At 45.8% G+C, this 26,640-nt stretch overlaps 1 protein-coding gene across 3 annotated transcripts in view; it reads right to left on the reverse strand.

Moving 5' to 3' along the window:
* Positions 1-14,889: 14,889 nt before the first annotated feature.
* SETD7 (SET domain containing 7, histone lysine methyltransferase) overlaps positions 14,890-26,640 on the reverse strand; it is a 47,194-nt gene continuing 35,443 nt past the window's right edge. Inside the window, exons 7-8 of one of the 3 annotated variants that reach the window (XM_047718480.1) lie at positions 25,396-25,553; positions 14,890-20,670 (exon numbers count right to left, since the gene is read on the reverse strand). In XM_047718480.1, the coding sequence (XP_047574436.1) occupies positions 20,490-20,670; positions 25,396-25,553 (339 nt within the window). In that variant the 3' untranslated portion in view covers positions 14,890-20,489. Of the gene's footprint in view, positions 20,730-24,563; positions 25,215-25,395; positions 25,554-26,640 lie in introns of those variants that run through there. The other 2 variants (XM_047718481.1, XM_047718479.1) reach the window with 2 other exon arrangements.

A 26,640-nucleotide genomic window follows, 5' to 3' on the forward strand; every position in this document is an offset into this window, starting at 1 on the left:
GAGAGAGGGGGAAGCAGGTTCCCTGCTGAGCAGAGAATCCGATGCGGGGCTCGATCCCAGGACCCTGCGATCACGACCTGAGCTGAAGGCAGAGGCTTAACCCACAGAGTCACCCAGGCACCCCCCCCTACCTTTTTTTTTTTTTTTAAGATTTTATTTATTTGACAGAGAAAGACACAGTGAGAGAGGGAACACAAGCAGGGGGAGTGGGAGAGAGAGAAGCAGGCTTCCTGCCGAGCAGGGAACCCGATGCAGGGCTCAGGGCTCAATCCCAGAACCCTGGGGTCATGACCTGAGCTAAAGGCAGCCACTTAATGACTGGGCCACTCAGGCCCCCCGTTCTTCATTTTAATATAGCTGGATTTATCAGTAATTTTATTTAAAGTGTGTTTTTGTATCTGATTTAAGTTTTTTTCTTATCCTGAAGTAAAAAAGAGATGTTCCATTTTTATTATTCTAAATGTTTTATGGTTGTGTTTTTCATATTGAGGTCTTCAATCCACCTAGAATTGAGTTACGTATAATATGAGGTAAGGATCCAATTTTGTATTTTTTTTCCATATGAATATCTAATTGTTTGGACACCACTTCTTAAGTAGCCCTCCCTTTTCCTACTGATCTGTAGGGACCACTCTATCAAGAAAGGCACGATTTATGCATTTATGTTTTGGGCTATTTCATTCCATGGGTTTATTTGTCTGTTCCCAGATTGACACTATATATCCTGTAGTTTATATCTTGATATTTAACAAGGAAAGTCTCTCACCTTGCTCTTCAGCCAGAATCTTATTTATTCTTGAATCATTGTTTTCCTACCTAAGTGTTAGATTTAACTTGTCAAATTCTATGAAAAATCCTGCTGGGATTTTAACCGAGATAGCTTTGAAGTTATCAGTCAGTGTAGGAGAATGGACATATCAACAAATGTTGACTCTTCCTGCCCAAGAATATGGTTAATCTTCCCATTTATTTAGGCTTTCTTTAATGTCTTTGAATAAAGTTTTATAATTTTCTTCCTGAAGGACTTGATTTATTTCTAAGAACTTACATTTGGTTCCCTTTTAAAGATATCTTTACAAATCTTTATTTTCTAATTTCTTGTGGCTGATGTATAGAAATATACTTGATTTCTGTATATCGATTTTGTATGTTGGTTTTACCTAGGAACCAAGTGAAATATTTATTAATTCTAATTATTTCTTGGTAGATTCTTTTCGGTGTTCTATGTAAGTAATCAATCACCTACAAATAAGAACACTTTTTCTGTTATTTCTAATTCCTATACAGTTTTTGCCTTTATCTGGCTTTATTGCACCAGTCAAAATGTTCACTACAATATTAAATAAGAGAGGTGAAACTGACACACATATCTTGTTCCTGGTCTTAAAGAGAATGCTTCTGAAATTTCACTGGTAAATATGAGGTCTGCTGTAGGTCTTTCAAAGATACCTTTTCTGACATGTGTTTTCAAACACCACCATTTCTCAGCAGGCACTGATTGGGTGTCTCTCCAACTTATTTTTTAAGATTTCATTTTTTAAAGTAATCTCTACACCCAGCGTGGGGCTCGAGGCCACAACCCTGAGATCAAGAGTCATGCACTCCACCAACTGAAGCAGCAAGGTGCCCCAATGGTGTCCCACAAACTTAACTCAATTCTGACACTCTCTACCTGGAGAGACTGTCAAATCCCACAGGGTTAGGGCTCAGCCCGCAAGATTGTCCCCGCTTCAGATGCCAATCACAAGTTGTCACGGACTACAATTTGGAGTTCCCACCACCCCCTCCTCAGGTTTAACTAACTTGCTGGAGCAGCTCACAGAACTCAGGAAACCCAGTTTACTCACTCGGGGGTTCATATATCATCATAGGATATTAAAGGATACGAGTGAAGAGCTGGATAAAGAGATGAACAGAATGAGGTCCAGAAGGGTCCTGAACACAGGCGCTTCTGTCCCTCTGGACTTTAGGGTGGGTCCCTCTGGGCACACGGTTACATCATGTTCTCATGTGCCAACTTCGAAACTTTCCAAACCCCATAGGTCAGGGGTTTTTACAGGGGCTCCATTAAGTCATTATGTAATTGGCTAAATCACTGACTGTTGGCGAAGGACCTCAGTCTCCAGCCCCTCTATCTGCCTTGGAGGTGGGAGGTGGGATTCAAAGTTTCAACCCTCTAATCTGCTGGTTGGTCCTGTGGGCTACCAGCCTCTATCCTCAGGCTACCGAGGCACTTTTCAAGAGTAACCTCATTAACTTAATGAGGGGTGATTGTAAGGGGCTGTTTTTTTTTTTTAAGATTTTATTTATTTATTTGACAGAGAGAGATCACAAGCAGGCAGAGAGGCAGTCAGAGAGAGAGGAGGAAGCAGCCTCCCTGCTGAGCAGAGAGCCCAATGCGGGGCTCGATCCCAGGACCCTGAGATCATGACCTGAGCTGAAGGCAGCAGTAAGGGGCTGTTTTTAATAACAAGACCCCCCCATTTTACCTTTATTGTTCTGAAGCTACTTCAAGAGCTAAGGGCAAAAGATCAGATATTATTCTCCCTTTGCTCTTAGTAGGAAATTCCAAGGGTTTTGTATTGTATCTCTTGGTTCCAAGACCAATACATATTTCTGATTATAAACCACAATATCAAACATACACACCCTTTCCTCCTTAAATGCCCCCCAAGTCCACCCTGCTTGTTTTAAAATTATAACTTTATTACTCTCTTCTATACTGGACCAGGTGCCTTATACCTTACCTCGTTTAATCTTTACAATAACCCTTATGAAGCAGGTATTATTGCTTTTCTTAGAGAAATTAAGTAACTTTTTTTAAAGATCTTATGTATTTATTTGAGAGGGAGCAAGTGGGCACAGACGGAGACAGAGAAGCAGACTCTCTGCTGAGCAAGGAGCCCGATGTGGGGCTCTATCCCAGGATCATGGCCTGAGCCAAAGGAAGATGCTTAACCAACTGAACCACCCATGCGCCCCTAAGTAACTTCTAGAATAGTATTGCTGGAAAGGGATTGAGCAAGGTTTGTCCAACTCTGCAAGCTCTGCTTTCCCCAGAAATCTTTGCTGCCTTCTCCTCGGGTTGAAATCTATTCCAAGGGGCACCTGGGTGGCTCAGTGGGTTAAAGCCTCTGCCTTCAGCTCAGGTCATGATCCCAGCATCCTGGGATCGAGCCCTGCATCGGGTTCTCTGCTCAGCAGGGAGTCTGCTTCCCCCTCTCTCTCTGCCTGCTTCTCTGCCTACTTGTGATCTCTATCTGTCAAATAAATAAATAAAATCTTAAAAAAAAAAAGATTTTCTTTAAAAAAAAAAAGAAAAAAAGAAATCTATTCCAATATAGGGAGCTCTGTGGGGATGAACCAGAGAAGTTGATTTGGACAGAGGAGACTGTGAGGAGAGGAAGTGAACAGAAACGAGAACTTAAATGGACAGTGAGAGCCTCCTCCCCCGACATGTGATGCCGAATGTGTGGGAAGTAGTCATTTCACCTTGACTGACTCGATCACCTTCACATCCAAATGTCTTCTCTCAAGACTCCCTCGGATGTCCGTAGCCATGGCAATCCGGGTAGTTCCAGGCGGACGAGGGCCACAAGGTGTTCCCCACCGCGTGCCACTCTCAAGCCCATCACAAGTGCTCCCTTACTTTGGTTTTGTTCTGTTGCTCCCAGGTTGGCTCCCTGAACACCGCTTCCTGGAAATCATCTCACCATCCTACGTATCCCGTGTTAAGCGTTTGTTATTCCTGCTACAACCTCTTGGTTAACCTCTCATTTCCTTTGATGGAGAAGTAATAACAGGAGATGGAGATCCACAGGGAAGATGCATTCATTTGCTCTGCAAATACCGATTGAGTGCCTCATGTGTCTCAGGCACCAAGCAAGCGGCTAAGGGTATAGCAACGAACAAGACTGGCAAACCCCACTGATGCCTGTATTCGAGAGACAGAAGACAGGCACCAAGCTAATAAACAAATATAATAAACTGTGGATTGGAATAAGAGATAACCATGCAACAAACTGGGTAATGAGCTGGAGGCTAAGTGGGCAGGACTTCCGACAGGGAAGGCATCTCCAGCTCACGCGGGAGGAGTTAAGAGCTGACATTTGAAAGAGACAGCACGCCCTGTGAAGAGCAGGAAGGGAGCTCTGGGCAGAAGAATCAGCAGGTGCACAGGCCTGCGGCCAGGAAAATGCTTGGCAAGTTTGAGGAACAGAAGGTCTGGCTGGAGTACAGTGAATGGGAGAACGGACTAAATGACACTAGAGAAGGAGGGGGAGCCCCGGGTCATGGCAAATCGTTTGTATTTTATTCTAACTGCAGGGAAAAGTCAACGCAGGGCTTCAGCAAGGCAACAGCAGGATCTGCTTAACTGTTTTGAAAGATCACTTCGGTTGGCCCGGCCCCATGTGAAAAGTGGGTGGGAGAGTAAGAGATGCAGGCAGCATGCCTGGGGAGTGTTTTGTTTTTGTCTTTGTTTTGTTTTTTACATGGTTTTCCTAGCAGCTCTGCTCAGGGACCCTCCTCCCTCCCCCGACATCTCATTGGTTAGGTGGTCAGCCCCAGCTGCAGGAGATTTGTAGAAAGGTGACTATTTTAGTCACAGGAAGGCAAAGGGAACAATGGTTTGTGAATGGCTTTTGGGTAGCCCATCCAGTGTCTGCCGGCTAAGCCTCCAGCATGGGTGGGGCCGTTTTGGGGGGGCTCGTTTCTAAAGGGGAAACAGTTTTAAAACACACAGAGCTCACAGGGCTTGAGTCCCAGCCTTCTGACCTCAAATTCAGTGTGCTCCTTTCACTATCTTTCGTTTTTCTGGGCCCTGCAAAAGGCCGACCCTGGTCACACAGGTCCTGCTGTGTCTACAGGTGAACAATTCTTCCAATTCTGTGTTCAATGTCCGGCGTCCCTGAGCAGTTATCACAGCTGAATGGGAACCGGAGCCTTTCAAAAATGAAGAGAAAAAATACTCTCTTGGGTTATACTCGGAAATACTGTTCTACCGAACAGAAGGATAAGGTAGAGACACCCAAAGGGGTGTGGAAGACAGTCCGATGGAGGGTGGGAAGGATACTTACATCTCGTCTTTGTGCGGCTATGGATGGCAGAGGTGTGCAGGTATAGCATTGCTAATATTTAATACATGAATTGACACAAGAGGTCGGGCATGGAAGCTCCCTCACTGTGTGTTCCTTTCAGTGGATTGTGACAATATGTGCTTATGAGTGCCTGCTTAAAGGGATTTTACCAGTAATAGTATATTAAACGGAAAACTATAATTCTTTGATGAGATGGGGAGGGTCAGTGAAATTCTACTTAGAAAAACAATGGCTAGAGATGCCTGGGTGGCTCAGTCAGTTAAGTCACTGCCTTCGGCTCGGAGCATGATCCCAGGATCCTGGGATCGAGTCCCACATCAGACTCCTTGCTCAGTGGGGAGCCTGTTTCTCTCTCTGCCTTTGCCTGCTTGTGCTGTCTTTCTCTGACAAATAAATAAAATCTTAAAAAAAAAAAAAGAAAAACAATGGCTAATAACCATACATCTATTTCTTCACATGGCCTCGTAGCCAGAATGTGGCATTATAGAGTCTATTCAATGACTATTTAACACAGGTACATTTTTTTTTTTTTTCCAGATTAAGGAAAGATCTCGTCCATGCATTCTTTTGGGTCATCCCCCACCTTCAACCAGTTGGGATGGTAACCTCTTCCAAGTAATGATCTAGCCCCATGTTTTCTATCATGAAAATTCAGTGACGTAACTAACGGATAACTAGTCAGACAAGGAGTGGATAACCAGAATCCCGGATTAGTCATGGCTAACGAAGGGTATGCAGACTAGCATGTGGGTTGGGGATTTGTGCTAACACAATCAGAGCACTATCTCCCTGAGGGCAGATTGACAGTCAGAGGATGGCTTTGGTGCACAAGGACTCAGAATGAGGGGAGTTTTCACATATCCATGCAATGTTTAATGCTATCTGATAGACCATTCACAACAGTGATCACTGGGCCAGTGGGACCAGGAAATTCAGGGAAGGCAGAGTTGGATAGACATTAGGGTGGGTAATGTTGGCCTCTGGGACACTTGTTTTTTGATATGTTTATGGTCACTAACTTTCACTTTTTTTTTTTTTTAAAGATTTTATTTATTTATTTGACAGAGAGAGATCACAAGTAGACAGGCAGGCAGAGAGAGAGAGAGAGGGAAGCAGGCTCCCCGCCGAGCAGAGAGCCTGATGCGGGCCTCGATCCCAGGACCCTGAGATCATGACCTGAGCCGAAGGCAGCTGCTTAACCCACTGAGCCACCCAGGCGCCCTAACTTTCACTTTTTTAAAATCCCCTTTTTCCTTTATGTTTTTATTGTGGAGATTTGGAAACATATAAAAATACACAGTATAAAAGAATGACCTCCCCGCCCTCCCCACTGTGTACCCATCACCCAATTTCAATCGTTTTTCACACAGGTCAGTCTGGTTTTTCCTACATCCCCAGCCCCTTTCTCTACTTCTTGTATTGGAATTTGAAGTAGACGCCGAAATCCTGATGGTTTCTTAAGATACCTTATGGAATCAAGTCCTGCTGGTTTGACAGTTGTTTTTTCCTTTCTCTGGTGACTGTACATGTCTCTGCTCTGATCTTAAGATGGCTCCCAAAGAGCCATTTCTGAGTTCTTGGAGGAAGCCTCTGTTCTGACAACAATTACCATTATCATTATGCAGAGTACATTCCACTTATTTTATCTTTCCTTAATTACACAGGAGTATCATTCTCAGATCCCCGACTAGACTGCACGGTGATGCAGAAATGCCAGGCTTTCTGGGTTCTGCCCAGGGACTCGACACACATGCCGGATCTCTACCGCTAGGGTCCAAGAGTCTGCATGGTTAGCAAATTCTCACGTGACTCTGCCCACTCAGTTGGAAAAGCAATGGCGGAGCGTGCTGTCAGAGGCTGTTGAAGTACGTAGGTTTTCCAGCCATGGTGCCGGGAAAACCCGCCACACTTTCTAATGCTTCTCCCTACACTCTCTCTTGCTGGCTCCCACCTCTTCACCGCTCAGAGGCTCTGAGGCTGGAAGGTTGATGTTCCACGGCGGCTGTGTCAGGGAGGTTCTAGAGAACAAAGGGCACGAACTTTGAAATAGCTATTGGCGGCTCAGAAGACACTTGCTTCCAGATTTCTGGCTGTGTTCCACATAGCCATGGGGGCTGCAAGTCTTCCGTACATAAGTGGTGTTCCAGTACACACACACACATACACACATCACACATGTACACACTGCATACACGCACGTGCATGTGCATGCACATACGGACACACGCACCCACACCCATGCACACATGCATGCACACACACAGGCCACCTGCTAAATTTTGGATAGCTCTATTATGTGAAGAAATTTTGAGAAATTTGTCTGATATCTCCATCCTACTGGATATTTTCCATTTAAGGACCTATTTTGGTAATACGGATGGACAAAGCTGCCCCCAGTATATATTCTGCTCACATGGTGAGCTTGAATATGACTTCCTTTTTTATTTTTTAAATTTTTTAAAAAAGATTTTTTTGTATTTATTTGACAGAGAAATAGAGAGAGAGCACAAGCAGGCAGAGAGGCCTGCAGAGGGAGATGGAGAAGCAGGGTCCCTGCTGAGCAGGGAGCCCAATGTGAGGCTCGATCCCAGAACCCCAGAATCATAACTCGAGCCAAAGGCAGCTGCTTAACCGACTGAGCCACCCAGGTGCCCCAACTCCATTTATTTTAAGCTACTTAAGATTCTCTTGCTTTGGAGAAACTGTATCCTTATGCTGCAGCTATGAGATAGATTCTAGAGGTTAGAAGAAACTGGGGAAGCTGCTTATTGGTCAAGGTATCTTAAACACTTGCATTTGCTTCTGCATACCTTGTGCATATGGTTCCCTAGGTCATGTTCCCTGGTGATCCATGACTCTCTCACAACTCATGGTTGACTCATGAAAGAAAGAAAGAAGGAGAGAGAGAGAGGGACAGAGGAAGGAAGAAAGAGAAAGAAAGAAGTGATAGGTTAGGGAAGTACAAGATTAGATTAACTCAGGACTAATGAATTTATAACCCATATTTTGCAGAAAACTGTGATCTAGCTAGGTAGAGATTTTAAAGAGCTACATGACATGAAATGCTTTGGTTTGTTTTTAAAAATAAACAAGTTCTACAGGCAGCAATCTCTCTCACCTCAGCTGCAGCAACTTCTTCCTAGCGCATCACCAAAGGCAAGGGAAGCAAGGGCAAAAATGAACTATTGGGACTTCAAGATCAAAAGCTTTTGAACAGCAAAGGAAACAGTTAACAAAACCAAAAGACAACTCACAGAATGGGAGAAGATATTTGCAAACGACATTATCAGATAAAGGGCTAGTATCCAAAATCTATAAAGAACTTATCAAACTCAACATACAAAGAACAAATAATCCAATCAAGAAATGGGCAGAAGACATGAACAGACATTTCTGCAAAGAAGACATCCAGATGGCCAACAGACACACAAAAAAGTGCTGCACATCACGACATCAGGGAAATACAAATCAAAATCACAATGAGATACCACCTCACACCAGTCAGAATGGCCAAAATTAATAAGTCAGGAAATGACAGATGTTGGCGAGGATGTGGAGAATGAGGCACCCTCCTACGCTGTTGGTGGGAATGAAAGCTGGTGTGGCCACTCTGGAAAACAGCATGGAGGTTCCTCAAAAAGTTGGAAATAGAGCTACCCTATGACCCAGCAATTGCACTACTAGGTATTTACCCTAAATATACAAATGTAGTGATCCAAAGGGGCACATGCACCTGAATGCTTATAGCAGCAATGTCCACAATAGCCAAACTATGGAAAGAACCTAGATGTCCATTAACAGATGAATGGGTAAAGAAGAGGTGGTATATATATACAATGGAATACTATGCAGCCATCAAAAGAAAGGAAATCTTGCCATTTGCAACGACATGGATGGAACTAGAGGGTATTACGGTGAGCGAAATAAGTCAATCAGAGAAAGACAATTATCATATGATCTCTGTGATATGAGGAATGTGAGAGGCAGAGTGGGGGGGTTTGGGGTCAGGGAAGGAAAAAATGAAACAAGATGGGATTAGGAGGGAGAAAAACCATAAGAGACTCAATTTCACAAAACAAACTGAGGGTTGCTGGGCGGGTGGGGAGTAGGGAGAGGGTGGTTGGGTTATGGACATTGGGGAAGGTATGTGCTATGCTGTGAAGTGTAAACCTCATGTTTCACAGAACTGTAGCCCTGGGGCAAATAATACATTACATGTTATTAAAAAAAATAAAAATAAGTTCTGTTCAACTTAGTTTACTGCAGGCTTCAAAAGGGTTACTGGCTCTTCTGAAAGTTGGGCTTATTTGAAAAGTGAAAAAGTCCTGAAAGTGATGTCTTCAGTTGGTTCATCAAAGTCCCACCTGATGACGGGGATAAACTCCAGCACAGGGTTTATGTTCGTCTTTGCAATGTTATAAAATCTTCTTTTTGCTCAAGTTCTTTTTGTTTTAGTTTCAGGTCAGAAACAGTACCCGATCCTTACCACAAGAGGGAGCTGGACCATGAAGAATTAATGGGTTGCTTCAGAGCTAGAGATAAAAACAGGGCGAGTGCAAGTGAGATAAGATCAGCGACGGAGACAGAAGTTATTCCTCAGGTGATTAGCCCATTCTTGCAGTTGTTTACACCAAAATTCGGAGTCAGCCTCGACTTTTCTAACTTCCCAACGTATTAAGCTTGTTCCTCTTCTGTTACTTTGACCCGCCCTGGACTACCAGTTCCCAGAGAGAGCAAACATCTGCTTTCTACACGCCCAGCGAGCACCGCGGAGCCCACGCCACAGCTGGTTGCTTTGTACACGGTCTTCCAGGCTCTCGCTCGCTGGGCCAGTATCACCCAGGCCGGGCACCGGGCAGCTGAGGACCCCCTGCACCCCATAGCCTCCTGAAATTATTCAGAGTAGTCAATCCTAAACCTACTTATCCTGCCTTGCCTGTTCCTTCCCCCCCAGACCATAATAAAGTTCCCTGGACACCTTTTCCCTTGTTCCCTTGTGACCGATAGTCAGCCTTCCTCGTGTGGCCTCCTTGCCAACAGCCCCTCGCCCGGCCCCCAAGCCCCGTGCCAGCTCCACAGTGGTGCCCTCTCCTTTGGGAACAGTGAGTTCCAAGGAGCCAACTGTTTTCCAGTGGCACTTGTCTCCTGGTGTGCTGGCCTCACCATATCTGGATAAGAATAAAATATGGCTTTGAAAAGAATGCCATATCTCGTCTCTACAAATTCTATTGTCTTCGGCTTTACGGTATGTCTGAGAGTCAACCATTTCTTTGTCCCTTCTGTTCACCTCCACCATCGTCTTGTCCTTCGTGCTGTCGCCTGGCCCCACACTCACTGCTGTCTGTTCTCTGCTGGTTAAGGGCCAGAGTGACATAGTGATCCTGCGATAGAAAGAGAGCAACTCTTCCTCCTCTTCTGTTCAGAGCACTCCAGCGGTGGGCTCACAGCAATTACAATTTTACAATGTTTTTGGAACCTATAGTAAACAAAGTTAGACAATGCTGGTTTGTTTTGAAAAACAGACTGAAGTATTTTATATCATATGTTGATTTCCCATTACACTCTGAGTTAATCCCAAAGTCCTCACAATGGCTTTGAGGAGCTCCATCGGTCTGGATTCCTGCTCTCCCTTTGAGCACATCACCCAATCCAGTCCTCGCCAGCCACCCTGTCCTCCTGCTGTCCTTGGACCCTCCAGGCAAGTGGCCCTCCCAGGGCTTGGCTCCTTGCAGCCCCTCCTGAGTCTGGAAACTTTCAGTGAGGACTTGAAGGTGGGAGGCAGCCAGGCAGCTACCAGGGAGGAAGACGTGCCCGGGTTCCTAGAAGGGCGAGAGCCCAGTATTTCAAAAAACACAGGGAGGTGCAGGTGACTGCCCTGGAGGAAGGGAGGGAGTGGGGCACAGCACGCATCACTCAGTCTCTTCAATCCCAAAGCACCCCTGTGCAGCAGGGTTATCCCCATTTGCTGGAGCGCAACCTAAAGCCTGACGTCATGTAGACAGTGGCAAAGCTGATTAAAGCCAGGCTGACTCAAAAGCAAACAATCTGATTAAAAAATGGGCAGAGGACTTAAATAGACATTTTTCCAAAGAAGACATCCACATGGCCAACAGACACATGAGACAATGCTCAACATCACTAAGTATCATGGAAATGCAAATAAAACCACACTGAGCTGTCACCTTGCACCTATCAGGAGGGCTAGGATCAAAAAGATGAGAAAAAAAAAAAAAAACTATTGGCAAAGATGGGGAGAAAAAGAAAACCCTCATGCACGGTGGGAGTATACATTGGTGCAGCCATTATGGAATAGAGTTTAGACATTCCTCCAACAATTAACACTAGACATACCAAGTGATCTAGCAATTCTACTTCTGAGTATGTATCTGCAGAAAACCAAAACACTAACTTGAAAAGACACATGCGCCCCTCTGTTCATTCCAGCATTATTTCCCATAGCCAAGATATGGAAACAACCTTAGGGTTTACAGATTGTAGAATGAATAAAGAAGAGGTGGTGTGTAGACACTGTGGGACGCTCCTCAGCCATCAAGAAGAACGGAATCCTGTCGCTTGGGACAGCAGGGATGGACCGAGGGCCTATCGTGTGAAGTGAAATAAGTCAGAGAAAGACAAATGCCATTTCATTCCACTTATGTACAGAATCTAAACACACCCACACCCAAAAAACAAAACAGAAACAAATTCATAACTACAGAGAATAAACTGGTGGTTGCCAGAAAGGAGAGGGTAGGGGATGGGAAGAATAGGAAAAAACAAAAATGCGAAGCAAAAAACCAGTCTGCCCGTAGAGCCCAGCTCCTCTCCAGCACATGGCCGTCCCAGGGCCACCAAGGACTCACAGGAACGGTGAAGCCCCGTCACTGAGGGAGCTTCATGTGGTGGGGGTGAGGACTGGGAAATGAGATCCAGACAGAGGAGGGTGGGAGCTCTGGATCCGGGCAGAATTTGGTGAGAATTTGGTGGCAGCTGGTCTGGGTGTCCCATGGATTGGCTTAAGGAGGGACCACAATCTGTGAGATCAGTTGATTGGTTGGCTAAGCAAATGATCAAGGGAAAGGAAGATTAAGGATGTTAACGATGGCCTTAGCATGCGAAGGGCAGGAGGAGAGAGGCGCTCCCACAGCCTAGAGCCCAGCCTATACTCTGCCTCTACTACTTCCATGACTACTACTTAATTGCAAGTTACTTAACATCTCTGTGCCTCAGTTTTCCCTTCTGTAAAATGGATTAATAGCAGTACTCATATCATATGGCTGTTAAGAAATCATCTGAACATTTAAAACTGCCTTATAAACTCTACATGAATGTATCTCTATAGAACTTTTCCCATACCCACCACTTGAGAATACTCTAAATTCATGCGAATTAAAAATTCATTTATTTACTTCGAGACTAACCTCCTTTCTTCTCCAAAAAAAAATAAACAAAACCTGTGTTGCAGATGAGGCAGATACTGTGGGTGGACAGCCCAGATGTCATTTCTCCTTTCTTTCTTGCTGGGAAACCCCATCTTTGTTTGGGCCACCCACTCCTCTCTACACAGCCCTAAGCTTCCCTCAGATAATCATGGCATCCCCATGGCCCTTGCAAGTGATTTGTTTAGGTTATCTCAGTGGTAGAGAGAAGAGACTTTCCTTTTCACCTACCAGATGCTGGCTGTGATGTCTGGAACTGCAACAGCCATGGTGTGACTGTGAGGTGGGTGGGCCCCTGAAGGTATGTCTGACAAGCTGAGAATTACAGGGTGGAAAGATAGAAATGACTGGCTGAGCTGCTGAATTAACACCTCCAGGGTCACCCAACAGCATCTCATTATGTGAGGGTCTTATTACGTGAGGTAATAAGTCTCCTTTATCGCTTAAGCAAATACTGAGTTGGGTTTTTATGTGTCTTGAAGCTGGAAGCATTCTGATACTTGAAGTAAAAACTTAGTAGCAAGCTAGATAAATCCATTCATCTTTTTCTATGTATATTATAAGAAGCGAAGCTCTAATTTCAAAACCATGGCTTCTGGTTTTCACAAAGAAACCAAATTTTAAGAAAAACATATACCAATATACTGTTGTAGAATTAGCATTATGTTTTTACATAAAAGGCAATAGTTTTCTAAAATCGTTTTGGGGCAAAACTTTTTTATTGAACCACCCAAATCAGTCAGATGCTGAGCTGAAGTGAAATGTTGAGCACAGGGGTGTCTGGGTGGCTCAGTCAGTTAACCATCTGCCTTCCGCTCAGGTCATGATCCCAGGGTCCTGGGATGGAGCCCCACTCCACATCATCAGGCTCCCTGCTCAGTGGGGAGCCTGCTTCTCCCTCTCATTCTGCTGCTCCCCTGCTGGTGCTCTCTTGCTGTCTCTCTCTCAAATAAATAAAATTTTTAAAAAAGAATACATGTCGAGCATGCACAAAATCCTTCTGAATGACTTACCTAATTCTGGATATGGCCACTGAAGTAATTTCAAGTGTTATAATAATCTGGAATAATCTGGAACATTAAAACCTCAAGGCAGACATTTAGTGAGAAGTATATGTGGGACGACCACTGAGACTAAAATACTTTGGTCTCCGTCTTCCTCCCCTTACCTTATTCTACCACCCTTGACTCCACACCAAGTTTAATACCCAGAAAGTTGCCTGACCCTTCACTTTTGAGATTTTAGCTTCTCAGACTTACCCAATTTGCATTAGAATTTTAATCTCATCCCTGTTTCTTCTGCAAGGAGGAAGAATACTAATATTGTGGGTCAGTGGGTGAAACTCTGTCTTAAAGATCCAGACACGATGTGTCCCCGTCCGAGTGATGAAGCTGACCAGCGTGAGTTTGGATTTAGTTGTCTTACCTGCTTCCCTTTCCTTCCTTGGGTGGAAGGAAGTATCAGCAAATCAAAGACTGGTCAACGGAGGGAGGGAAGATAAGGCCGGAGGTCTCACAGCCTACTTTGCTTTGATGCCTAACTGCGTCTCCCTTAGTAATGCCCCACTTACCAGAAACCACAGTTTTGGGTCCCTGGGCACAAGGGACTGCTGATACAAAGCACTATTTTTATGTGTGTGTCATTGGCTTTTGTTCTTTAGAGTGTCTCACTAGTGAGTTCGGGAATGTGAGCTGTGATTTGGGGAGGAACAAGGGATTCCTGGTTTCCTGAGCTCAAAGCTGTCCTAAGAGGGCCCAAGTCTACTACATCAAATAAAATTTCTATTATCTTCCTTAAACCGTGCACTGAAGCATCCTGTCCTTCAGCTATTTCCCGATCATTTCATCTATATTTAATGCCCTTAAAATTAATGTAATTAACTAGACTTTGGGTTGATGTTGAGGATTCTTCTGGATTCGTAGGTGTATGTGAAGTCAGGCTAAATAAATAAACCTCCTAGCCATTCCACACCCCTCCTCTCTTCTCTCTTCTTGTGCTTTGAAAACGGTAAATGGCTGATAACATTTTAAAACAACTCAAAATGTAAAGTTGGCTTAGTAATTTAAACACATAGGTAGGCATGTCATAATGGGGTTCCTAGGTGGTTAAGTGCCCATCTTCAGCTCAGGTCATGATCTCAGGGTTCTGGGTGGGATGGAGCCCCAAGTCAGGTTCCCCTCTCAGCCAGGAGTCTGCTTCTCCCCCTACCTCCCCCCACCCCTGCTCTTGCTCCCTGTCTCTCTTAAATAAATAAATAAATCTTTTTAAAAATATATTTAAAAAAAAGAAAAAGAAAAAGAAGAAAGTTACCGTCTTTCTGCCCTCAGTGACCAAAGGAAGACAATGAGAGATGATTGTATATTTTAATACTTGCATTGTTTCTATAGCGCAATTATAGCAATCTTTAAATTTACTTTTCATTACAAATATTTGTCAAGTTTTGTTTCAGAAACATTTTTCCTACTCTCTTGCACATGCACCCAGACACACTACAAAAAAACTCATTCATAACACAGTAAGGGCAAACATTATTCATGTAAACATCTTTCATTAATTTCCCATAATTTAAAAAAATCATAGAATTATAGATATTTGAATAAGGCTCATAGATTTAGTTCAAATTCCACAAAGACCAATCTTTTGTTAACTGTGATGGGGTTAACTTTTGCTCTCAATAAATGATGAAAGCATACCCCTAGGTTCCAATCCTTAAACATACCTCACAACCTAATAAACACGTTTTAGGATAAAAGAGAACATAGAAAACCCAAGAGGAAAACTTTTGAAGGAGGGAGCTCAAACCATGAACCTAACTTCTTCCATGATAAGCAGGCATCACACATCCCTGTGGTTTCCCAACACAAGAATCAAGGTTAATTACAGTAACCCAAAATATAACCAAGTCGCTATGATAAGATACATTGGCATGTGTGTACATATTGCTAGTAGACACAGTGAAAATTTTGTCATATTCATCATTTCATATATCCAGGACCAAAGCAGAGGGGGAAAAAAAACCACAAAAACAACCCACTCAAGTTGAATACCATTATAAAGGAGTGTTCTAGTAACGTAAGAGTCAGGAGAGTTGGGAGGTATGTCCCAGAGATGTGATTGGTCTTGATATTAAAACGACTTCTAACAACAGTGTGTAAAGTCACAGACAGAGGAAGCAAGGATTTGCATTATCCGAGGACGTCTCTCTCTGGATGGAAGTTTGGTGCTTGGGTGCATAGTCTCCCAGAGCCGAGACAGGAAATGTACTGTGCTGAGAAATGGGCCCCTTGCCAGCTGCTCCCTCCTCCTTCCTCTCTGTGAGGTGGAGGCCAGGAGGCGGGGATGGCTGGCAAAACCGTGAAGTTCCACCCTGGGGCTGGAACCCCAACTCCACTGAGGGCAGCCTCCCTGACACGTGTGACTAGGCAGTAAGGGTGGCGGTTGATGGTGGCCAGAAAACCCAGCTCCGAGGTTCACGTGGCCATATCTGGCTTCAGATTCTGCTGCCCTGCAAAGAAATTGTGCTCTGGATAACTGCACCAGTGTCTCTAATGCCTCTAATTCACTCGCAGGCCCTCGGAGGCCAGGAGTGACGTCACTTAAAGGTAGACACACCTCCATGAGCACCTAACTTACACCAGGAAGCGGCTGAGGCACTGGGGAAGCCTACGAGCTCTCTCCATGTCAGACGCAACCACACAGGGAAGTTGCCGTGAGTCAGAGTTATTTGTAGGCTTTTGATTTTTTAAAAATCAAAATTGATCTGCATTGTACCTCGACAGACTCTGAGGATTCTCACCAAAAATTTTGTAATTTGTTTAAATAGCACTGGAATAATTCGACTTCATTTAAATATATTCATTCTACCATGAAAATATTTCATACAAACATCTATTTACATACAAACACATTAAAATTTGTGAAAAGGGTTTCTTTCCACCCCTGTGGTTGTATGGCTTGAAATAGTTTCATTGCTTTGAATATATATGCACACATTTGGCAAAATAAAACTATCACAATTTAGTTTAGTTTTTTTTTTTTTTTTTAAATAAAAAAGTGACACCAAGGCTCCAAATTCCTGAAGGGAAAGAGCAAAGAAAAAAAAAAAAAAAACACACCATCTATCAAGGTACCTCAAGTAGATGTAAATTTAAAGTATTTTGTGAACCTTTGATCTGCGGCAAATAAACATTACACCTGTCAGTCTTGCAACATAGTTTTGCTTGTTTTTCTAAAAGAAAAGATGTCTGGATTCTAAATCACTATTCTTAGGACAGAAACTTGAGGCAACGGTTTTTAAAACAAGGCAAAACAGAAAACTCTACCTTCTTGGAAGATCTTAAATGCACCTTGCAGTGAGTCATTTAAAATTTTATATATTAAAGGAAAGTTTCTAAAGTGCCACATACTGTCTCACTGAGAAGGCAACCCTTGGATTCACTGTTCACAGTTACTGCCATCTTAATGGTTACAATTAAACGTTGTCAATGATGACACTTGCCTCCATGTCGGCCTCTCCAGGCTGTTGGTGATAAGGAAATCCTTTTTCAAGTGGGACGAACCCCTGGGAGGCAAATACATTTAACCATATGCCCCAGACAGGTTCAAAGAGGTCTCGAAAAGCGAATTTCCTTCTTCGTTTCTCAGGCAGACCAGGGATGAAGCAGGATAAAACAAGAATAGGTACTACGGAACTCAAGTCTTCCCTGCCTGTTCCCTCTTCATCTCCTCTTTGCTTTGGGTCAGAAATTCAGTGCTCACAGCGATTCTGTCAGGCCGTCCAAATGTCCACGTGGGGACATACTCCTACAGATTAGTTCCTATCCCTAACTCTAACACAAGAGAATATTTTGTCACAGAGAACTGCTAAGGAAAGATCTAGTCATGCAGGGGTGGGGATGAGACAGCTCTGAGTGAACCTCCTCGAGACCATGGCGTCACGCGCAGGGGCCAGGCGTGTTTTGGGAGAGCGCGAGGTTACTTCTTCATTCCCCACCACAAGGAATCTTCCGCGGTTCTGCTGTGATCATCGCGCCCATAAAACTGCCAGATTCGGCTGCTTCCTGACACGTTTCCTTCCACGGTGGATGCAAAGATTCGGTAGAGAAATAAAACAAGGAGAAACCCTTCCTTCCTCACCAGTAAATTCCTTATGGAACCTCACCCCATCTCGACTTCTTCACCTACCTGCGGAACACAGTGAATGTCAAGGCCCCCTCGGGATTCTACTCTGTGACAGTCTTCCATTTGGGAGTGGGGGAGGGGCGGGGACGGGAGCAGGAGCCACAAAGCCGGGCAGAGACAAGGAGTGAAGGCACAGAGGTACACACAGAGGGCCTAGCAGGAGAGGAGAGACACTCAGAATGGGGAGGGAGAGGATGGTAAAGAGCAAGAGGTCAGCGGGACAGGGACATCCAGGCATTCCCACAGACGAGAGACAGGATGGAAAGAGCTGGAACAGGAGAGAGAAGGCCCAGAAGATGCAGGAAGAGAGGAGGGAGACAGACAGACAGGCTCAGGCTGGGTGTGGTGTTTCCTCTGATTTGTCTGAAGGTCACAGACACACTGCTGGGTTTTAACCCCAGTGCTGTCATTCAATACCTAATTTGAAAAATGGATTCGATGGTTAATTACTACTTACGACTCTTCAATCCCTTAGATCAAAAGAAAGAAAGGAAAAAAGAAAGATTCCATTTGAGTGGGGAATAATCAGAGTAACCCATGAGGACAGAAATTATACCCGTCCTGTAGCCTCAACAAGAATGGTATCACTACCAGGAATGAAATCCTTCAAAGCGAAACTGTGTTGGAAGTGTGGCCGGCTCCATCCTGACCTTGCTCGCTGACCTGGCTCTGACACCCAAATGCCCGGGGCCACTTCAAGCCATCTTTCTCCTGAAGACAGTCGCTCACTTTGGGACGCATTTGAATTAAAGCACCCATCAGAACACAAGTCCCGAGGCTGCCCATCGGTCACAGTTTGCAGAACGGTCTCTTTCTACAGAATAGAAACTATCCTATCCTGGGGCGTTATCATCGAAAAACCCTACTCGGGTTCCCCTTGCGGGAGATCCTTCTGGCAGCCCTGACAACTTCTCATGTGGGGAACATCAGCTTACCCCCACCTCACCCCCCGGAGACCACTGCTGGCTAGCCGTACACCCTGCACTGGCCACGTGCACTGGCACTACCAGGGGAGGAGGGGAGCTCCGGGAAGCCTGGCCTTGCAGAGGACGGAAGGGCCCCTTCTGTCACTGTCTTCGAGGGCTGAATCCCGTGCTCAGGGGCCGCCTGAACGGAGAACTGTGAGCAGCCCTGGGTCAAGCACTTTTGTTGAATTCTTTCTAAGAGCAATGCATACCGGCCAAGAAACAGCAAAAACTTCCTTCCTGCCCGTTTCTTTACTCTTCTCGCTGCCAGCCAGCGACCTCTGCTCGGCCAGAGCTCCCCATCGGCTGTGGCTTGGAAGCCTTTAGCTTTCAAGCCCAGACTGGCTCAGGCAACAGGTGCAGCCACTGGCAGTGGCCGCTCTCCACCACTTCCGGCAGCCTTGTCGAGGCCCTCGAAGACGGCACAGCTATGGCCTGGGGTGAGGGCACTAACGAAAGCCCCAAACTCGCAGAATTCACTCAGAGCCGTTCCGGGTCCATTATACACCTAACCAGCTAAACTAAAAAACAGGGGTTCTCGCCTTATTTCTGCAGTTGTGATTACACATGGCTTGCAAAATGGCTGAAATGCTATTGATATCATTGCTTTGAAACTATACAGGTGTTACTCTTAACTTTACAATGCTTTGAAGCAGGTAAGTGCTTTGAAAATACAACAATGAAGAGTTGTAGCATTAAGGTTTGATTTGCACCTAGTGATTGGTATGTCTCTCCTAACAGTAGCAATTAAAAAAAAAAAAAAAAACACCTCAGCTTTAGAATTCCACGTTAGAATTCTAGGTGGTTGTTTGACTTTTGAATTCAATGCACTGCACCACAAGCCGGACTGCTCTATGTTATGTACATTTAATGTGTACCCGAGGAGAAGAAATTACTAGCACTATTGAAGAGATTGCAAAATTGCCACAGTTACTGCTTAGAAATACTAATTTCCCTCTCTCCTTTCTTAAAGTATATATTACAACTCTCCCATAACTTAATGCGAACGAAGTAAATTCATTTCTTCTCACATCTTAAAGCAAAGGTATCTTTGTTTACATGCGAGAATAATAGTTCTAGAATAATACCCTGGCCCTATGAGCCAGTTCTTTATATTAGGACGTGATAATGAAACAATGATATAGGAAGAACCAGAGAGACCTACGCACTGGCACTGACACGAAATCCATTTGGAAGTTTTTTCTCTCGTAAAAGATATCTAAGCTAGAGAATGGGACTGACGGGTGAAATGACTCAAAAAAGTGGGATTCTGTTCGCTAGGGGGGAAAAAAAAACCAAAGCCATTCTATTGCAAGATACAGATCAAAGGTTAAAAGGCAAATTATACTACATTTAGAGAATAAAAATGTAGTAATTCTCTATCCTCCCTACGGCCCGTATGCAAGTGCGAACACACACTTTATGTTGGCCATAGGAAAAAACCTCATGGAAAAACCACAGACTACGAATGACTGAAAAGCCCCCTTTCCCTTTTTCAGTCTAATCATTTGGCATCTCTGAGTGTGGTACAGATTTAGGCTTGAACCACCCAAGAGCATCACGCTGTCTGTGTCAAGTGTGCGACAATACCTCTCAGTAGGACGCTGTTGCAAGGCTAGCTAATTTTAAATCTGGTATGAGTAATACAGTCAAACCTAGTTAGTATGCGAGAAAGTCGTTGCTAACGCGGAGTGAGAGGATGTGATGTCACAGCATGAGCAGTCCCTGGTTGTCCCGTTGTCGGAAAACGTAGTGCATAGATCCAAGTTTCTATTCCAGGTCTCGGAAGCTCAGGGATGAGCCTTTCATTTCTGCTGGGCAGCCTGGAAGGCCTTCAGCTCCACCTGGTACCACTCCGGGGCTTCAGGCCCGCTCTTCCCCGGGGGGCTGTGGTCGTAGCCATAGGCCACGGTGAGCTCCTCCTCGGCCTCCACGGCTCGGAGCGTGCGGATGCATTTGATGGGCCCGAAACGGGGGTGGACAAACCTGGACATCAAGATGCACACGGTCATTCCTGGGGCGGATCGGGAGCTTAGAAGCAAAGCCTGCAGGGGGGTGGGGTGGTGAGGGGGCAGGAATCGCCCAGGAGCTCTCCCCTGGCCACCCCGGGTAGGTTCTCAAGTGTGGCCAGCAGCAGCTTCACCTTCCTGCTGCTAGACATGCTGCTAGACCTGCTGACTCAGTGTCTGCATTTTAACAACTCCCCCAGGTGATTCACACGCACATTCAAGTTTAAAAAGCATGGCTCCGTCTTCCTCTTTGAGTATATCTGGCACTCTATTTATAAACCAACAACATGGGCAACAACAAAAAACCTGGACTTAATGAGAAACTGGATGTAGCCCGGCCAGGAGGCGTTTCGGTCCCCCTGGCCGGTGGTGGCCTCAGGTTACTGGCGGTGCCTTGGGGACAAGGCTTCACTTGGGCACTGTGCGAGGTGTAAGGAAGGGCCCCGTGGGCTTTCCTATGGCAAAAAACTGGATTCCACCTTGTACAGACAGAGGAAGTATTATTTTCTAGCACCAAAGTAGATGAAGACTTCTTTCCAGGAGCGAAGCCTAGACCTCTCTGCCAACCTGCTTTCCCTAACTATTTCCCCATGAAGCATCTTGTGAAGGGAGCAGCTTCGAGCGTCTTGGAACCCGAGGTAGGGCTAACGCTCTTGACTGTGTTCCTGTGCCAGAGGCTCCCAACCTGGTTCACCCCTCCAGCCCCTTTAGGAGATGAGGACACAGGTAAGGAATAGATTTAGCTCACCTAACAGCTTCTGAAACCCAGAAGGGAAATACGTAAGTCATGGCCAGAAAAGAAATTCACTTTATCTTTATATGCATCTGGTCAAATCAATCTCATTCATTTATAGTCACATTTTGAGCAAAGGATATTGAGACGCCACAGGAAGAAGCTTCGAGGCCCTAAGTGAGATCGGCACATAGGGCGTGACAGGAAGTACCTGGCTGGTTCCCTCTACGGGTGGTGAGGAAAGAGTGTGCCTGCGGTTTAGGAACACCTTCTATGTGGAGGACAAAGGAACAAGCTCACCCCCCACTCCAAGGGGCCTCCATGTCTACCCACCTTGGGTGTCATCTTTCCTGGAAAGCACACTTGATCTGGCGTCAGAGACTTTGGCCTGAGTCCGGGTTCTGCACATTATTCCTGCCCCCTCTCAGAAAGCCCACTTCTGCATCTCTGACTCTCACCTTCCTCATCTACGGATTCACTAATACTAGCAATCCTAATGGTGTAAGAGTTGTCAGGGTGACAAAACAGGGTCCCCTATACGAAGCACCTCACAGGAGCTGGGCACAAAGTGAGGCCTAGCTGCTGCCAGTGACGGGTGAGCACGTCTGTGTGTGTGTGCACAGGCGCAGAATTCTCATACTGTGCTCCATCACAGACACCCCTGCACCAGGGATCCGGGAAGTCCTTATTAAAACTTGGGGCACCCGGGTGGCTCAGTTGGTTGGGCATCTGGCTCTTGGTTTTGGCTCAAGTCATGAGATCTCGGGGGCCTGGGATCGAGCCCCACGTGGGGCTCCCTGCACAGTGGAGGGACTGCTTGTCTCTGTCTTTCCCAGCTTGTGCTCTCTTTCCAATAAATGTATCTTTAAAAAAATAATACAATCATGGGGCACCTGGGTGGCTCAGTGGGTTAAGCCTCTGCCTTTGGCTCAGGTCATGATCTCAGGGTTCTGGGATGGAGCCCCACATCAGGCTCTCTGCTCAGCAGGGAGTCTGCTTCCTCCTCTCTCTCTGCCTGCCTCTCTGCCTACTTGTGATCTCTGTCTGTCAGATAAATAATAAATAAACTCTTAAAAAAACCACAATCACAACTCTGTCTCTAAATTAAAATATTGCTTTAAAAAATAATATCCTTGAAGCGGAGCTCCAGCTAAACTTCTCGCACACTGACAGAATTCCATGAGAAGCCCAAGACTTCTGGTATAATCCTCTTTTACTTTCATTTTTCCGCTTACTATCATTTTCAGAGGGTAGAAAAAGGACAGACTGAAAAGAAGGCACTCCATTTCAGGTGCCGATTCTCCCAGGCGGCACGGGGGCAGAGCACTTAAGGACACTTAGTTGCTGTGGCTGGGAGCTCCGCGGTTCCGGTCTGTGATGGGGGGCAGGGAGGACAGGACCAGAGGCTGCCCCGCGGAGATCCTGGGGGGCCTGAGTGAGAGAACTCAGGAGAAGCCGTTAGCCGGACACAGGCCTAAAAGTCCCAGTCCATGCCAGCAGCATGATAAGCGGTCAAAGCAAACTTCTGCCCCCCAGTGCTTTGGGTCCTTTGTGACATATCACCACTATGGACGATGAGGGCAGTAATTCGTGTCTGCTTGTCCATTGGATTTTGTAGCAGACTACTGCTTATACCGGGATATTGTTTTGCTGATGTTAAAGCGTACAGAATGATACCAGTAATTCGAGAAGCAAATGAATGTCATGGATCAGTATCTGATTTTTATATTTTGCTTTTCAGAGAGTCTTCTCACTACCCCATATAACCAACCAATTGTTCACACTGGGCTGGAAGGAAGTAACCCCGAGGAGCCTGGGAACCGGATTTTGCACAACTGGTTCCCTCGTCTCCCGCGCATCCTCCTTTTTGGTGAGAAAAACCATGTCCTTGCAGCAAAATCACAGAACGCCTTTGTTTTAAGAGAGTAGTTTTTAAGTAGCATGTGTTACTGTTAGTTACCACCGCTTTAAAAGGCCATTGGGAAGCTGTGTGCAAGCCTGGAACGGTGCTTTGGCCTAATTCACACTGGGCACAAAAGCCTTGGATTTAATAACAGTGTCAGTTTCATTTCACATGACACATGTCCTTTGCCATCTCTCCCTGCCCTTTCCACAGAAGTCGGAGCTGCCGTACTCGGTGCCGGCTGCCAAGGAGAGCAAGGCACTGCCAGGACCATTTCCAAGCCATCTCAGGGATGCGAGGAGGGACATTCAAATCCTGGCAATTTTCCTACAGATTAAACGCACATGATCGGATCCTGCTCCTGTTAACAAGCAAGAGACGCTGGGGGGAGGGGACCGCGAGCTATAACTGAGCAGAAAAGGTGGCAACACAGCCACCTGGCTCCCAGGGGGAACAGGCATTTTCTGGCCAAGTTAAGGGGATCAATGACGATGGTCCAAGGAATGCCAACTGTACTCTTCAAGGAATAGTCAGGGATGCTTGACTTTGGAAGGAGAGTTTTTTTGTTGTTTTTTTTTTCACTGCAGCACTTTTTTATTTTCCTCACACAATGACGCGTTGCTGGGGCCTAATGTTCTCACATGACAGTAGAAAACCAAAGATTTGTTGTCATCTCTTAAAGAATTGAGAATTGTGTAACATTCAGGGGACATAGGAAAGCTCCTGAAATACTTGTAGGGCTACTATGTCGAAGAGAGACTGGGATAGTGCATAGGGAGATATTTAGGGCAAAGGGCTGGATGTCACAGGGAAACCCATTTGGGCTTCCTAAAAAGAACATTTTAATCATCAGAGTCTGAGAGCTAATTTCATAATATCTATGTTAGTCTGTCCAGATAGCTGCCTTCGTGGATAACAGTAACCTCCCCATCAGTGGAGGTCTACAAGAAGAGGTCAGCGAACCGCTGGAAGGGGAGGCTCAAATTCTGAGAGGTAGGACTATTTGACTTTTTAAAAGTCTTCAAAAGGGGCACCTGGGTGGCTCAGTGGGTTATAGCCTCTGCCTTCGGCTCAGGTCATGATCCCAGGGTTCTGGGATCAAGCCCCGCAGCGGGCTCTCTGCTCGGCGGGGAGCCTGCTTCCTTATCTCTCATTCTCTGCCTCTCTGCCTACTTGTGATCTTTGCCTGTCAAAAAATAATAAATAAAAATCTTAAAAATAAATAAATAAATAAAAGTCTTCGAAAGACAGCTTTGTTGAGATGCAACTCAACAAATGTATACCCTAAAATTCACCCACCTGAAGCATACAATTCAGGGGGTTTCAGGTGGACAACCATCACATTATGTAATTTTAGTACACTGCGCTACCCTAAAAAGAAACCCCATGCTCATTAGCCATCAGCTCCATTTCCCTCCACTTCCCCATCCCCAGCCCAGGGCAACCACTGATCTGTATTCTGTCTCTAAGAATTTCGCTGTAACAGCCAAGTCATCTCACTAGACTCACACACTATGGGGTCTTACGTGACTGGCTTCTCACACTTAGCACAGTGCAAGGCCCATCCACATTGTAACATCCCACAGTATTTTTTTCCTCTTTATTGTCAAGTCATGGGGACTCTGATTTAATCAGTCTTTTCCCACACCAAGAACTTGTGCTCTAGGCTTAGCATTTTCTTTTCTTCCTTCCATTCACAAACATCAAAAGTTCCTGAGTCTCCACAGTGCAGAATAATTTTAATGTTTCTAATCTTTCAAATAACACTATCTTTAATTTTCCAGAGTGAGACCACCTAAGGACAAAAAAGCATCCACGAACAGCAGCCAGGAAGTGTGGTTTCCAGAGCATTTCTACCCTTCCAAGCGCTTTGCCATCTACAAGCCTACCAAGGCCAGGGAAGGGGTTGTTTAAATTCTGAGTGTAAAGTCCTAACCTCCAGGCCTCTGGGGGAGGAGCCTCAGGAACCCTGAGGGAGTGGCCTTCCCCGTGACACACCCCCGCCCGGTTGCAGGGCCCCTGAAGTTGGGGCCCGGACCCACCCTGGCACTTGCTGTCATACTCACATATCATAGATGCAGTTTGGAGTGAAGGAGTGATTGGCCTTGTGTCCCAAGGAGGCACAGTACTTGGACACGTGGTTGTAGGGCTCAGGCACATCAATGACCGTTTCTTCATCCAGGGAGAGGGTATTACCATTAAGGGCCCAGTCCCTGCCGTCCACCTGCAGGAAACAAGAAAGCGAACGTTAGAGAGGGCCTTTCTCCCCCAATCTCAGAGCACATCAGCAACATTGACTCATTCCCCCTTACCTTGTGCGGTGTTTTGCGTGAGAAGAACCCAAGGCGCCCCTCCCCATCGATGGTGCGAGAACCCTCTGCGGGCAGCTCAACTTACTCCCTACTTACCTTTCCTCCTCTTAGGTGAAAAAAAGGACCTAAAAAGTCCCTGACAAAGACACGCAAAAATATAACCAGATGTCCCTAGGTGGTTTTTTTCTTCACTGCAGGATACGACCAATTACCTCTAAAGCCCTCCAGCACCAAACTCAAGTTTTTACACAGTTGTTTCTTCAATAGCTCAAACAAAGCGGAGTTTTAGCCACTTTGTTGGGACTCCCGCTGGGACACGTGACCCCATGTCTGCTAGCAGATTAGACCCAGCCCAGCGCCACAAAGCCCCCAGACTGTCTCGTCCTTCAGAGCTCTGTGGCCCAGAGACTCCTCACCCTATGTCACCTAGACAGGCCAGCCCCCTCTCAAGCCTGCTCTTTCCTGGGAGTCCTTTGCCCCTCTTCTGCTCCGGATGGTGGCCCCTGGGCCACAAGCCACTGGACCATCTCAGGCTGGGAGGGCCTCCCCTCTCTCGCCTCCCTGTCCAAGCCCGGCCCTGCTGTGTGTGACTGCCTCCTGTGGTGGGATCTGGGGCTCTGACCAACCCCCAGGTCCCTGGAAGCCCGACTGTGAAGAAGACGAGGCAAAGGAAACACACAAGGAAGAACATCATTTGGAACCGGAACCATGAGGAATGTAAAACTGTGCTTCAAGCAGAGTCCCCCACCTTTTTTTTTTTTTTTTTTAAGATTTTATTTATTTATTTTGACAGAGAGAGATCACAAGTAGACGGAGAGGCAGGCAGAGAGAGAGAGAGAGGGAAGCAGGCTCCCCGCTGAGCAGAGAGCCCGATGCGGGCCTCGATCCCAGGACCCTGAGATCATGACCTGAGCCGAAGGCAGCAGCTTAACCCACTGAGCCACCCAGGCGCCCGAGTCCCCCACCTTTGTTACAAGTGGGCGATCCATGGAGACAGTG

The sequence above is a fragment of the Lutra lutra genome, chromosome 2 (genome assembly GCF_902655055.1).
Source record: "Lutra lutra chromosome 2, mLutLut1.2, whole genome shotgun sequence".
NCBI lineage: Eukaryota > Metazoa > Chordata > Mammalia > Carnivora > Mustelidae > Lutra > Lutra lutra.